A 15,060-nucleotide genomic window follows, 5' to 3' on the forward strand; every position below is an offset into this window, starting at 1 on the left:
GTTTCTTCCTCTGAATACTGCCTGATCATGTCCTGTGATCAGTTAGCAATTGGGGAAATCCCTCGTATTCTTATGAATTTGAATCTGTTCCCAGTATATCTTAGAAGTGAGACCTATCAGAAAATCTAAGTGCAGAGATTTTTCCCAAGTGTTCTAAGGTCCTTTCCAGCTCTAGAGTCGTGTTCCTGCGAGGGGCCCAAGATGAGGAGATTCAGAAGAGCCTAAAACGTGTGTGTGTGAGTGTGTGAGTGTGGGAGTGTGTGCTTGCACGAATATGTGCGTGTGTGTGTGTGTGTGTGTGTGTGTCTTTGTCTGCTCGCTGCAATTAGAGTGTTCTTGTGAAATATCGATCAAAACTGTGTCATGGGACGTTCACTTCCATTTATTTTGATTCCGGGAGCTCAGATTAAGCTTGGAAGGTGCCAGGCCCTGCTTGTGCTTGCAATACAAAGCTGGGGAGTTTACAGTCTCTTGGGGATGGGAGGGGGGGTGCAGGTCGCAGAGCAGGGTGCAGGTCTCAGTAGGCCCCCCTGCTGTGCTCTCTATGTATGGCCCAGAGTCTTTGGGGGTGGGGGCGGTCAAGGACAAAGGCGAGGCACTGCTTGATTTGTTCCCCGTTCTCCAACAGTGCATCATTTTAACCTTGGACGGCGGATCCCAGGCTTCGATTATGGCCCTGATGGCTTCGGGACGGGCCTTACTCCGCTGCATCTCTCTGATGATGGGGAAGGTGGAGCCTTTCATTTCCACGACCCTCCCCCACCCTACACGGCTTACAAGTACCCAGACATCCAGCACCCTGACGACCCGCCACCGCCCTATGAAGCCTCTATCGACCCCGCCACAGCGCTCTGCGCCACTCCAGGTGCTGCCCCTGTCTGGGCTGGGTGGGTCCCTTCCCTCTGGGCTTGTGGTTTTAAAAGGATCTAGAATTTAAGGGGGTGAACGATTGATTCCCATCAGCTTTCTGTTACCACTTTAACCTCTGTGTCCTCCTCCCCCTCCTCCTCTCCCTCACCTCCTCTTTCCCTTGGTCTTTCCTTCTCCTCCTCCTTCCCCTCTTCTTCCTCCCTTCCCTCCTCCTCCTCCTTTTCCCTCTCCCCTCCTCCCTTCCTCTTCCCCCTTCTCCTCTGGTGGAACATTGTTTTCGCTAACACTCTCCCAGGTAGCTCCCGTGACGCTTGCTCTTCAGTGGAGAGGCGATCCCTGGGCATGTTGGCAGGTGCTTGTGCTCAGGCCCTTAGAATAACTAGCACTTTGGTTTGTCTTCTTGCAGCCCCTCTGTCTCCTCTGCTCCCTGACCCTCACTCACATGTAAATACGATTTCCCACTTTGAAAACCATCCCCTCAGGAGCCCGTTCGAAACAGGATTGTCTGTAGGGTGCACGTGCCCGGCTGCTCCCAAGACTTTGTCTGCCAGGCCCCCATTTGAATGAGGAATACCTGGGAAGCGGGTTCTTTGTGGTCAGTGGACATTTTGAGAGTGCCCTTTGTGGGCTGCACTGCCGGATGTCATCCCTGTGGACAAAGCCTCGGGGCAGAGTCTAAGAGGTAGAAGGAAGCTTTGTGGTGCTGTGGCCCTTCCAGGGGGAACACTGAGGCAGAGGGAGGTGAAGGCACTTGTACAGGCTCCCCCTGACACTGAAGGGCAGAGCGGAGGCTCGCTGGCGACCAGCGGGTTTGGACCAGCTGATCCAGCTGGCCCAGCAGGTCCTGTGCTAATTGTCGACCCTGGACGGATGGACAGCTATAGGACAGTGAAAATCATTCATTCTGGTTTCTAAAAACATCTAGTTGGCCCAGCTGGGCTTACTAAGGGGGTGAAACTTGGGGGTGTTAACTTGCCACTTGGGGCAGCCAGGTGGTGCTACAGTGGACAGAGCACTGGGCTTGGAGTCTGGGAGACCCAGCTGGGTGACCCTGGGCAAGTCACTTTACCCTGTTTGCCTCAGTTTCTTTGTCCATAAAATGAGCTGGAGAAAGAGATTACAAACCACTCCAGTGGGAAAGACCCAGATGGGGTCAGGGAGGGTCAGGCATGACGGCAGCCTTCTGGGCTGGCTGCTGCAGAGCTCTGTGACGTTGCAGGCCCAGGCCAGGCCGGCCTCGAGGGCTTCCTTTGTGAGTCGCTGATGCAGGGGTGAAGGGAAAGGGCCTCCCCGCTTGCTCAATGTCAGTCTTTGCTTCCTTTCCTAGATGGTGTTTGTCCCCAGCCAGCTCAGGGCAGCCCGCCCTCCCTAGGAGACAGCGATGCATCTCCCCCCCTCCCCGAGGGGCCTCTCCCGCCCTCGGCGGGGCCCTCCGCAGCAGAGCTGGATGACTCAGTAGATAGCAGCACCCTCCTCGTACCTCCGGACACACCCCTGAGCGAGAGTGGGCCGGCAGAGACTCTTGGGGGCAGCCGCCCCAGCCTCTGCTCTCTCAACACCATCGTATAAAGGGGTGGCGAGCCGATAGCCTGCCGGTCGGAAATCATCGGAGCAGCTGTTTGCACACCACTGGACAAAGAAACACGGCTCCAGGCGCCAGGCTCCGCAGGGAGCGCCCGCTCTGCCTTCTCTCTTCCAGGCTGGCATCACCCCCCCATTGTGCTGGGCTGGGTTCTGCCCTCACTGCATTCACCAACTGGTTTATTGTGTATATAGGAAGGGCAGCTGTGGTCAGGCTTCTTGTCTTTAGTCATGGGGGAGGGCCTGGGTGACTCCCTGGGGTAGAGATCGGGCTGCGGCCAGGGCCGCGAGGGCCGGCGTCTCCCTGGATGGCCGGCTCCAGTGTAGCACTTGCAGGTGTCCACAGGACAGCCGCAGGTAGGGCTGACTGGGGGGACGTGCTACTCACACACGAGCTTAGGACCAGGGAGGCCCTGGTGGCGAGTGTGCCGGCGGCCAGCGCTGCAGCTCCGTCTCGAGATGGCAGAGAACTAGAGGGAAGGGGTCTGCAGAAGGTTTGGCCTTTTAGGCCTTGGACGCAGGGGGTACTTGGAGATCCTCGGGCTTCAGGCTGTGGGCTGAGCAAGCACGGCCGAGTGGAGCAGGCCTGTGTCATCTGAGGAGCCCCACTGGCAAGGGACCTCTGTGCAGAGTGAGGAGGGGGCTGGCCGCTGGCAACCGTCCTGTGGCTCCTCTGTTAGGATGAATTCCTGCATTCAGACCTGCCTGGGTGAGAGCAGACAAGAAGAAGGGAAATGGCACCTTGGGTGCTGGCCTTGCAATGGGATTGCTTCTCCACCGGGGTCTCAAACTGCAGACTGATGGCCTCACCGGGAGACGGTGTGGCCCAGGCCCAAGGAGGCTCTGTGGGTCATCATGCTCCTTGGGACCCACCCCTAACCTCCGGTGCCTCCTCTGGAAACTGGGGCCCCTTCTCCCAGGCTCAGTCCTCCCTGCCTGTGAGCCCCTGAGGATCCCTCCGGGGGAGTGGCTGCCCTTTTTGATGCCTCTGGAAGCAGAGGCTTTGGGGCAGTGGGCAGCAGGAGGGCTTTTCAGGGCATTGGAGAGCACCCACCAAGATGCGTGATTGCTGCTGGTGTAGGCCTCAGTCTCCTGGGTGAGGGGGTGGTGGGGATCTTGGCACACTCGGTGATGGGGGCTCCCTCTCCACTGAAAACTAACAGCATCTTAGGGATGGGCCTCAGATGGTATTTCACTTATACCTAGACCTCTCAGTATTTCCCCAGGCTCTCAGCCTGAGGAGTGCGATCACTGGTGTCTGTCCCCACCTGTCTCTCTCCCCTCCCCTGCAGTTCAGTTAGTGGTTTACCCTGGTAGGAATTCTGGGGGGCATTCGGGGGTAGCTGTACCATGTGTTTGTCTCCTGCCAAGGTCGGGCTGATGCCTCCCGGTGGGTGAAGGTGCCCCTGGGCTCAGCACGAGGGAGTGAATGCCCGTGGTCAGTGGCTTATGGTTGTTCAGCAGAGGCGAGATACTTGTGGTTCTATCTCCCAGCACCCCCGTCCCACCCTCCAAAAGGCCAAAGCTACCTGCCTTGGGGAGGAGAGGGCTGGAGGCTGGGCCCGCCTGAGCAGGGCATGTCCATTTTGGCCCGTTCCTCCTTCCTCAGCCATGACCTGCACGGCGTGTCTTTGGTCCCGAGCACCCAGTGAAGGGAGTGGGGGATTTCTCTACATGGTGTGCTCCCGCTCATGTTTCAGAGACTCGGACGGCCAGAGACGGTAGCCTGTGGACAGCAAGTGTTGCCCAAGTAGGAATAATAAAGCGGGTGTTGTGCACTTTTGAGCACATCTATACATTTTCTATACATTGTATGTACTGACCGTGTTTCCTTTAGTTTTATTTGGGTGGTCGAGTGTGTGTGTGTGTGTGGGTGTGTGTGTGTGTGTGTGGGTGTGGGTGTTATCACAGTAAGGTGGATGCCCACCTGAGGAAGGAAGGGCTGGGATGGTTCAGGTAGGAGTCCCCCGAGGAGGCTTGGAGCAAGTGCTGCTGGGTCAAACCATACTGGGCATTCATTCATTCATTCGTTCAGCCAGCCATGTTTCCTTGGGCTAGAACCAGCCACCTTGTGGGGGCATCATTCAGTCTCAGTTGAGTGATTCAGATCCTGGGTTGTCACCTCTCAGAGAAAGAGGGAGAGTCCCTGCAGCTCTTCTCTCTGGGTTCCTCAGTCACTTGTGGCTGTTTATTTCTCCTGTCCTAGTGCAGATGAGGCCCAGGACTTTTCTCCTGTGGGCATGTGAACCTGTTTTTAGTCCTTTTTCTCCTTCTGTGCAAGGAGGGCTGGATGCCACTGGGGCTCCTGCCCTAAGCAGACCTTGTTGACACTCCCCCCGCCCCGTGGCACTGGCTAGCTGAGGGGGGGAAGCCTCGGCCTCTTCTTTAGACCTGGGCAGGGCCGCTGGTAGCATCACTCTTCCCTCTTGCCAAACGGTCGATGTGGGAAGTGTTCATATTTTTTGTTTTTTAAAGAATGATGACATCATCTATTTGCACATTGAATTCCCCATTCTGGTTGTTCATTAAAGTCACAAAAAGCTTTTGGTTGCTGTTTCTGGAATATTCTTTGAGGTCTGCTGGGGAAGAGTAGAAGGCTGTGTTTCAGAATGGGGAAGTGCCCATCGTCTCCTCACGTGCCTCTCCCTTGTATTTTCACCGCGTCACCCGAACCCTTGGACGGATGGGTTCTTTCTCATTTTTAAACCAGTAAGACGCTAGAAGCACACTGAGCTAACCAATCTCTAAGGCCCCTTCCAGAATCAGTGCTGTGATCCACAGCAACCAAAGGGGAAGGAAAGCCACTGGTCAGCTTGTTTGCTTTCAGCTCCTGACCACTGGGGAACCCCGAGCAGGGAAGCCAAGGTGGTCTTATCTGAGGTGGCCTGAGGCTGGGCCTCCCTGAGAGAGGCCTGCCCCTGACTGGTTCCAGAGCGGTCCCCTTCGACCTGAGGGCCTGTAGGGAGAGCAGAGGCCAAGGTAATTGTTCCTGAGAGCCAGGCAAGGTGCCGCTGTGGACCCAGGGCCGCAGCTGAGACACATTTCTGCACGCTGGAGTATTATAGGTAGCAAACCTCCCTTGTAGCTTCCCTGAGCCTAGCTCAGCCCCTCCTTGGGTGGGTTGTAGTTTTTGGTAGAGACTTCTTCCTCCCTCCTCCTGACACAATGCGGTGCCATTTGAAAACACTGGATCGACCCTTTCAGAAATACTTAGTCATGGGTGTCATTTTTTCACTGGATAGAATGACTTCTTGCCAATCAATAGCTTAGTTCTGTATCGGGTGACTTCAGCTCCTGAGGCCTGGGAGGGTAGAATCAGCATTGGAGGGCCCTCCCCCGCCCCCAACACACTTTCTAGCTACAGCCTGAGCCTGGAGGCCACGCAAATGAGTGCCTTTCATTCCAAGCTGAGGCCCAGGGCCTGGGTGCCCAGCCTGGCCCTGCCCTGCCCCATTGTCTTGTAACCATCTGCTTCCCTGAGCCACCCAGGGTCTGCAGCAGGAGAGTGTGTGGGTGAGCCTCTCACCATAGTACTGCCTGTAGGGGTGTGGCTCTCCCTGGGGAATCCCAGACTCCTATGCAGGGTGGTGGCACATCACCTCAGAACTGACTGAGCGGCTGTGTGGCTTCCTTCTGTGAACATGGGACCCCACCCCCTTGGAGAGAGCCACTGGGGTCTTGGTCCCCATCCTGCCTCCTTGCTTGCTCAGAGCGAGGACTAGATTCTGCTCAGTGAGATTCACATGGGAGCTTCCACATGGGTCAAGCCTGGGAGGCCCGTGTGCTTTCTGTCCACAGAAGATGCTTCCACATTCTTGGGGGTCGTCAGGAAGCATGACTCAGTGCTGAGACTGGGGCAGAATGTGCATTGGCCCCCTTCTCACCCTGCTGAAAATCGCCACCCTCTCCAAGGATTTAGGCTCCAGACTTGACTGAGTACCTCACCAGGGGAGGGGGAGTTTGTATGGTCCAATAAGGGAGGGGAGGGTCTTTCCCTTTTCCTCACACTCCCTGCCCGAGAGGTGGAATGCCCCACTTCCCACATGCCAACATGCCTCCCCCATTCCCAGGGCCAGATTCTGCCCTTGCTGGGGAGTCGGGATGGAGAGTGAGGAGGCCACCCTCCCCTCATGCCCTGACCCCTGTGGAGTTGGTGATACTCTACAGCCTTGTATGAGGGCTTCTGGTCTTCTCTGAAAGGAAGGACCGGCACTGGACACTGGGGACGTCCTGAAGACTTTCTTGCTTTCACAGAGGGGGTTTTAATTGTTTGGACTGTTTGGGTTTTGTTGTCCAGTTGGCACTAATCTTTTTGTCCTCAAGCTGCTGTGAGAACTGTGTCATCTAAATGCCAAATAAATTTGTGTTCTGGCCACAACTCCTTAGTTGTCGGTTTGTTCTAGGACCTGCAGAAGAACAGGGCTGCCCCCTTGGAAAGCTGGGCTTGTGGATGGGAGGGATCGTGGGCACCATCTTTGGCACGCTCTGTAGAGGCATTGCCCTTGATGCCCTTGGAAAGCTGGGCTCTCATGGATGGGAAGGATCATGGGCACCATCTTTGGCATGGTCTGTAGAGGCATTGCCCTTGATGCCCTTGGAAAGCTGGGCTCTCATGGATGGGAAGGATCATGGGCACCATCTTTGGCATGGTCTGTAGAGGCATTGCCCTTGATACCCTTGGAAAGCTGGGCTTGTGGATGGGAGGGATCGTGGGCACCATCTTTGGCACGCTCTGTAGAGGCATTGCCCTTGATGCCCTTGGAAAGCTGGGCTCTCATGGATGGGAAGGATCATGGGCACCATCTTTGGCATGGTCTGTAGAGGCATTGCCCTTGATGCCCTTGGAAAGCTGGGCTCTCATGGATGGGAAGGATCATGGGCACCATCTTTAGCACGGTTTGTACAGGCGCTGCCTGAGATGCCTTCAGGCTGCTGGTCCGCAAACTGGGCCAGGCAGGCCCAGGGGACCAGAATGAACAAACCAGCTCACAGACTGTGCCCTGTTGAACCACAGGGGACTCCGTCTCCATGATTGCTGATATTTGTGTGGCACTAAGAGGTTTATGAACCACTTGGCTAAACACAACCCAGGGAAGTAGTTGTATAAGCATTATTCTTCTTACTTTACAGTTGAGGAAACTGAGGCTCAGAGTATTAGTAGAACCAACTAAGAGTTGTAGCTTAAGGCCAGCACTCTGGTTAGAAATGAGTGTGACTCTGGGCCTTTGGGGCCCTTTTGTGTATTCTTCATCCAACCCTGGGGATGGGGAGAGGAGGATAAATAAACAATCACAGAATTTTAGAAGGAAGAAACCCCAGTGTGAGTATAGTCCAACCCATCCCTGAAAAGTAATCCCCACAAGAGTGAATGAATGAATGAATGAACAAATGAATGAATAGAAAATAATTTGTTAAGCACTTAATGTGTGCCAAGCACTGTGCTAAGTACCGAGGATACAGATATGAAACAAAGTCTCCTTATCTCCAGAAGTTTGCATTCTAAAAGGGAGAAGATAAGGAGTGATGGTCAAGGAGAGATGTTTTGGTTGGTTAAGCTACACTGACATTGAGCAGACTGCGGGAGAAAATGAACTGAGCCTTTCCAAGAGCAACGACAGCTCATTTCAAGAACTGGAAAGAGGAGGCAAGACCAGGGAAGCAGATCCTATAAAAATTGTGGGGAGGAGAGTACAGGGATGAGGGGCAGATAAAGAGGGCCTTTCCTCTGGTCATTCTTTCCCACGTGTAACTTGCTTCCTTTTGTATCCCTGGCTCTTAGCACAGTGCCTAGCCCATAGTAGGTGCTTAATAAATGTTGATGGGACCATCCAGTCGGGCTACATGGAAGGGGGAGCATTTGGTTGGGACTTAGAGAATAGATACCATTTTATCAGAGATGAGCAGGAAGGGCGTAGGAAATAGCATGCACCAAGGCAAGGTGGAATGGGAGCTACTTGAGGGCAAGGTCTGTCTCACTTTTGTCTCAATATCCCCATCTTCTAGCATTTAACAGACGATTAGGACATTAACACAGGATTAAAGGGAGCCTAGATCAGAAATGGCCGGAAGGTGGAACCTAGGAGGGAGGCCCAGTGTAAGACTAGGAGCTCCCCGAGGGCAGGGACTGTTTATTGCCTTTCTTTGAACTCACAGCATTTAGCACAGTGCCTGGCTCACACTAGGTGCTTAATCGATGCTTGTTGACTTGGGAAGGCTGGCTAAGGCCATCTTGTTAAGGACCTTGAATGCCAGGCGAGGGAGTTTGGACTTCTTCATTCAGTAGACTATTGAGTGACATGACTAGATGGGTAGCTAAGTCTGGCAGCCAAAGGAAGGATGCATTGCAGGGGAAAAAGTGGAGGTGGGAGGATCCATTATGGGGAGATCACAGTAGTCCAGGTGGGTGGTAATGAGGGCCTGGGCTGAGGCTGTGACGTGAGATTAAAGAGGAAGGGAATGGGGTGAGGTGGAATCGAGTGTGGAGGGGAGCGACCAATGGTACTGAATATAGCCAAGCCTCGCTGCTGCTACCGAAAGGGGATGCTTAGAGGAGGCGTTGTCTGACAGATCATTCTGGGTCAGGGAAGCTGAGGAGACTCACGTGATCCAGATGGGCGAGATGACTTTGGTGCTTCCTCCAGACTTGGGAGTCTACACCCCTAGTGTTCTGCTGTCACTGTCCTCCCCAAGCATCCTTCTCCTTTGCCCCACCTGCCCAAAGCTTCTTGCAGGTGATGGATTGAGAATGCTTAGGTCAAGCCTTATAGGCATGGGACTGAGCAAGAAACACAAGAAAAACGATCCCTCTTTCCTTCAGGAGCTCGTCCGTGTGTGTGTGTGTGTGTGTGTGTGTGTGTGAGACAGAGACAGAGAGACAGTGGGGAGAGAGGAGAGACAGAGACAGAGAGATCAGAGCACCTGGGTTGTATGAGTTTGGTTTTGCTTTATATTCTGATCATTGTATTTCATTGTAACTGGTTTACTTTGTATCTTTTCTTTCTTCTTTTTTTTGGGGGGGGGGAGAAATGGGGGTTAAGTGAATTGCCCAGGGTCACACAGCTAGTAAGTGTCAAGTGTCTGAGTCGGATTTGAACTCAGGTCCTCCTGAATCCAGGGTCAGTGCTCTATCCACTGTGCCACCTAGCTGCCCCTTCCTTTGTATCTTATTGGATGCATTCACAAATGTGGTTCTGAGAAAGGGTCTGGGTGCCAGAGGCATCCATGACAAAAACAGGTGAAGATCTGTTAAAGTTGAAACTTCCCAAGCCTCAGAGTCGGAAGACAGATTTGGGTTCCAGCTGGCCGTGTGACCCTGGATGAGTCTGTTATGTTTAAAATCTAAATGTGTGGTCGCCTTAAATGAGAAGCTTTAGCACCAGTCTTAGCTGATTGGTGTAAAAAATAACAGAATATAATACCCTATGCTGACAAACAGTATGTTAATAACAACATAGAAAAGGGAGAAAGGAGAAGTTTGTCCAGAGGGGCGGTCCCTCACGAACCCTTCAGAACTGCCTGTGGAAAGTGGTTTCTCCTGCTGACCTCAGCAGCATACGTCACTTCAGGGCAGGCCAGGTGTGGCCCTTCCAATCAGTCAGCCAAATTCCAATAATCTTGCCACAAGTTCCTTCCTGCTCCAAGCCTCCTCTTCTTCATGGGTAAAACACAAACCTAGATTAAACTCCTACTGTGTGCTGGGAAGTGTGATAGAATTAGCTACAGTGTAGCTTTGTTACGAGAAAAGGGATGTGTGAGCCATAAAGTGCTTTACAAATGGAAACCATTGGCCTCTTTTGGGAATGCTGGCTGGTTGGAGGGAGAAACCTTTGGCCTTGTATTCTGGGCTGGGTCATCAAGGGCTTCTCCGGGGCAGCTGCTCCTCAAAACCTCTTCCCACCTTCTCATGCTTCATCTTAGAATACTTGACGTGGAGTCAGGAAGACCTGAGTTCGAATCCTGATTGAGCCACTTACTGGCTATGTCTTCACTTAGCCGCTCCCTACCTCAGTTTCCCCTTTTATAAAATGGAAATATAAATAGAACCTGCCTCCTAAGTTGTTGTGAAGAACACGGGCCTTGCCACCCACCCGGCTGCTGCATCTTGGGTCTTCCCAGTCTCTATCTGCCCTGAGGCAGAACTCTTTTATATGTTGCTCCCCCACTTAGACTGTGAGCTCCTTGAGAGTGGGACCATCTTGGTTTTTCTAATTAAGCCCAAGTGCTTAATACTGTGCTTGACCCACAGTAAACACCAAGTGCTTTTTCATTCTTCAGAGAAGAGGCAGATGGCTTGGACCACTGTTCAAGGCCTAGAAGGTAGGAAATGAGATCAGGAACAGTGACACCTCCCTGAGCATGAATTTGTCAGTCACTTCAATGGGGTGAGGTTCTGCTTGGTGGAGAAAGGCTCTAAGCATTACACAATCTGAAACCTCACTCAGAGTTCCCTTGTCTAGGCCCCCGCCCCATTCCAAGGTCTCCTTCACAGCATCCCTAGACCCGAGGCTTGGAACCTGAGGCTGTGGATGGATTTCAGGGGGTCTGTGAACTAGGGTGGGGAAAAAGACTCATTTTCACTCACCTCTAACGGCCATGTAACCATCATTCATTTAAAATAAATCATCATTTAGTGATTTAAAGCCATGCAAGGGGCCATAGGCTTCTGCAGACTGCCAGAAGGATCCACGTCACAAAGATGATGCCCAAGGCCTAGCCTGGGCTCAGCTTTGATGCCTCTGGTGACAAGGGAGAGGCTGCCCATTCACTTTCTCCTTATATCAAGCTGATGCCCACCTCCTCATAACGCCTAGTTATGTCCTCTGTGGCTAAGCTACAGAAGTCTAAGCTTTCATCTACAAGGCAACCCTAGATAAATTCGAAAACCGGGATGATGTCATGTCTCCCCCAGGTATCTTCAATCTCTTCAACAAATTCTCCATTGGCAAGGTTATAGGGGAAATTAGGTGGCGCAGTGGATAAAGCACCAGTCCTGGATTCAGGAGGACCTGAGTTCAAATCCGACCTCAGACACTTGACACTGACTAGATGTGTGACCCTGGGCAAGTCACTTAACCCCAATTACCTCACCACCACCCCCAAATTGGATGGGATTAAAAATATTTCTATATATGTATGTATATATGCGTGTATGCACGCAAGCATGTATGTGTGAGCTATAACTGGTTCCGTTGGCAAGGTTGCAAGCCCCCTCACTCACCAATCCTGGTTGTCCTCAACAGAACCCTCTCCAGGGTGTGATGTCTGTCCCAAGGTGTGGGATCCAGGCCTGCTCCCACCATTCCAGGTGTCATGTGGCCAGGACAGGGGCGTGGGAGGAATAAGAGCCACAAGGCTGACGTGTCTGACTTCATCACTTCTCTGTGCCTGAGTGAATTAAAATAGTTCTGGGGAAAGCCATGGCCCGTGTCTCTCTCTGCTGTAACAGCCAACTCCACGGTTTGTCCGACAGGACCCGAGGGAGGTGCTTCAGGAGAGGTGACCCAGGGTGAAGGAGCAGACAAGATTGAGTTTGAGACCTGACACAGTCACCAACTGGCCTTGGAACACTGGCCGAGTTTTTCAATTATACACTTATTAAGTGCCTATAAGAACAGCTAGTGTTTCTGTAGTGTTGCCAAAATGTGTTACGAACCTCTCATTTTATCTTCACAACTATGGGAGGTAGGTGCTATTATTATTCCCATTTTACCATGAGGAAACCGAGGTAGATGGAGGCTAAGTGACTTGCCCAGGGTCACACATTTTGTCTGAGACAGAGTTCAAACTCAAGATTTTCTTGACTCCCGGCCCACCAAGCTGCCTGGGTTCCTCTCTCTTCCTGGCTCTGGACACACAAAGACAAGAATGAAACGTTCCCTCCCAGCAGTTACAAAGCAGGTAAAAGGCTTTATAGAGGAGGTGGCACCCAAGCTGAGTATTGAAGGAAAATAATCAAAGAGCATTTTTAAAGCACCTACTATGTGCCGGTCACAATGCTAGGTTGCTGGGAGTGAAACAGCAAGGGCCTACATGCCACGCACGGAGGCAGGGGATGGAATGGACACTGGAGACAATTTCTCCTGCAATCCAAGCTTCCTTGTCCGTTAATAATTCTCTCTTCGGAGGGTCAGTTTGGGAATTTTCTCTTTGATCAGAGCCCCATAAATGCAAGGTCTACAAGCCATATCATTTGGAGACTCAGCTCCATTTATGGCATGGGGGAAAGACCCCCGAAGTGGGAGGCAGGACCCCTGCTTAATCTAGTCTAGACTTGAGCAAGTGCTTTCCTGTCTTGGGGCCTCGGTTTCCCGTCATCTGTAAAATGAGATGGCTGGATTTCGTCTCTAAGGCCCCTATCGGCTCTGACTCGACTTTTAGGATCCAGCGCTGGACTCACAGGAATCCTTCATTTTTAATTTTTCAGGACTGTTTGGTTTTGACCCCAGCAGCTGTCTCTGGGGACAGGCTCGGGCTTTGGGCTCAAATCGGGTCAATGGGGTCTCAGCCATCCCCTTGTACTGCGTGACGATCAGACTCCACGTGAGAGGGGTGTGGGTGGACCACGGTCCTTTCCGACTTGGAATTCTGGGATTCCCTGGGGGGGGGCAGGGTTGACAGGAGGTAGATTTCAATTTGGTTTAAGGAAGAATTTCTGGCCGAGTTGCCCATTACTGGAATGGTGAGCTTCCTGTATCTGTCATCCCATCTTTGAAGAGAGACTGAATGACCCTGTGAGGGGATGTTGTGGCAGGAAGGTCTGCTCAGCTGTGGGGAGCTCCCTGCCGGCTACGATTCTCTTCCTCTGCTCCTTGTGACACTCCAGCCGTGCTTGGTTTAGCCTGGTTTGGAGTGGTTTCCCTGGGGTCTAGCCTAGGTCTGCCTCTGATGAGGCCCTGGTGGAGTCTACAGGACAGGCTCCCTCCCCCAGGACTGGGCTAGCCCCCTGCCTGCCCCTGGGACCCGGCTGCCAGAGGAACCAAACGTGTCAGCCTGGGTCTCAGGGGGTTGGTCTGGTTGGTGAGCAAGGAGGCTCAAAGGACTGGTCAGATTGGGGCCTCTGGGAGCCTGGCTGGGCTCTTGGCTTAGGGTAAGAAATTGATCTCTTAGCAACACACTCAAGAGGCAGCTGGAAGAACTTTTAACTGGAAAGTCATGGGTTGGACTCTAGGTCCTGCCATTTAACAGCTGTGTCTCAGCCTCAGTTTCCTCATATGTAAAATGGGTGTGAGCCTTCCACACTCTTCCTCCCTGGATTGTTGTAAGCCAGCTTTGTAAAGTTCAAGCCCTAATTCTTCCTATTCTGCCTCTGGTAGCCAGGCCCACTTATTGCTGTGGCCTGCCTAGCCCCGCTTCCAGCCCACCCCTTCCTGCCTGGTTTTCATTTTTTTTATTTTTGGTCTTCGCATCCAAAGCCCTTAGCATCTCTCTCCTCCCTCAAACTAACATTTTGGAATTCGAATTACGGACATAAGGGTTGGAAAGCATTTCAGAGGTCATTTAGTCTAACCCTTAGCCTGATGTAGGCAGGCACTGCTATTGGGCCTGGGATCCTGGACATATTGCTGAATGAACTGAATAAATGACTGGGTGTCAGAGAGATTCACAGAATCTTCGAGTTGGAAAGTCTAGCCCAACTCCCACCCCCAAAGGATGAATCAGCCTCTGTCTATGTTGGTGTCATTGTCACATCCCGGAGGGATGCAGACCATGTTGTTCATCACTTCCAGAAACCATCCAGATCCATTTTGGGAAAACTTGTTCTTAGGAAACGGTTCCTTATGCTCCATGGAATTTGGCTGCTTGTAACTTCTTTTGGTGGCTAGTCCTTCTCTATGGATTCACACTTAACTTTCCATATGAAAGCCCTTCCAAAATTTGGAAGTCAGCAAGCATGTGTCCGTTCTACCTTCTGTGGACAGTACACAAAGTGCTGCTGAGCCTTGGGTGCGGTAGAGCTGTGTTCAGATCCAGCCTCACTTAGTAACTCTGGGATTTGTCACTTCACCTCTGTCTGTCTCACTTTCCTCAACTGTGAAATGGGAATAATAATAGCACCTACCTTGCAGGGTTGTGGGGATCAAATAAGAGAATGTTTGTAGAGCACTTACCATGGTGCCAGCGCATAGTAGGCGCTTCTTCCCTTCCCCTTTTCTTTTCCAGATTCTGTGTTCTAGGTTCCCTAAACAGATACTCCCAGAGCATAGAACAGTCCTCTCACCATTCAATTTGCCCGCTGGACACTCTCCACCCTGCCCGTGATGGTCTTTCTGACCAGAGCGTCTCATGCCTCTATCAGTATAGTCCTAGATCACATTGTTGGCTGCCGTATGGAGGAGTGGATGAGAGCATTGGTATTGGAGCCAGGAAGACCTGGGTTCAAGTCTTGCTTCTGATATATTCTGGCTCTGGGCAAGCCGCATACCCTTCAGTGCTCTGGGCAGCTACCGGGATTAGAAGTTGGAGGAAAAGAGCCAAACTGCATTGGGAGAGAAAACTCCCTCACTTGAAACTCTGCTCTCTATAGCACAATCTAGTCCCTATCCCCCTGAGAGGTGGATACCAGCATCTGAGGAGATCAAGATAGGCTTCCTGTAGGTGTTGCTAGAGCTG

At 52.3% G+C, this 15,060-nt stretch overlaps 1 protein-coding gene across 3 annotated transcripts in view; it reads left to right on the forward strand.

Annotated features, from left to right (window-relative positions):
- DGCR2 (DiGeorge syndrome critical region gene 2) overlaps positions 1–6,829 on the forward strand; it is a 109,486-nt gene extending 102,657 nt beyond the window's left edge. For all 3 annotated transcript variants that reach the window (XM_043981136.1, XM_043981140.1, XM_043981145.1), the window contains 2 exons: positions 629–865; positions 2,198–6,829. In XM_043981136.1, the coding sequence (XP_043837071.1) occupies positions 629–865; positions 2,198–2,439 (479 nt within the window). In that variant the 3' untranslated portion in view covers positions 2,440–6,829. The remainder of the gene's footprint in view (positions 1–628; positions 866–2,197) is intronic.
- Positions 6,830–15,060: the final 8,231 nt, after the last annotated feature.

The sequence above is a fragment of the Dromiciops gliroides genome, chromosome 1 (genome assembly GCF_019393635.1).
Source record: "Dromiciops gliroides isolate mDroGli1 chromosome 1, mDroGli1.pri, whole genome shotgun sequence".
Lineage (NCBI taxonomy): Eukaryota > Metazoa > Chordata > Mammalia > Microbiotheria > Microbiotheriidae > Dromiciops > Dromiciops gliroides.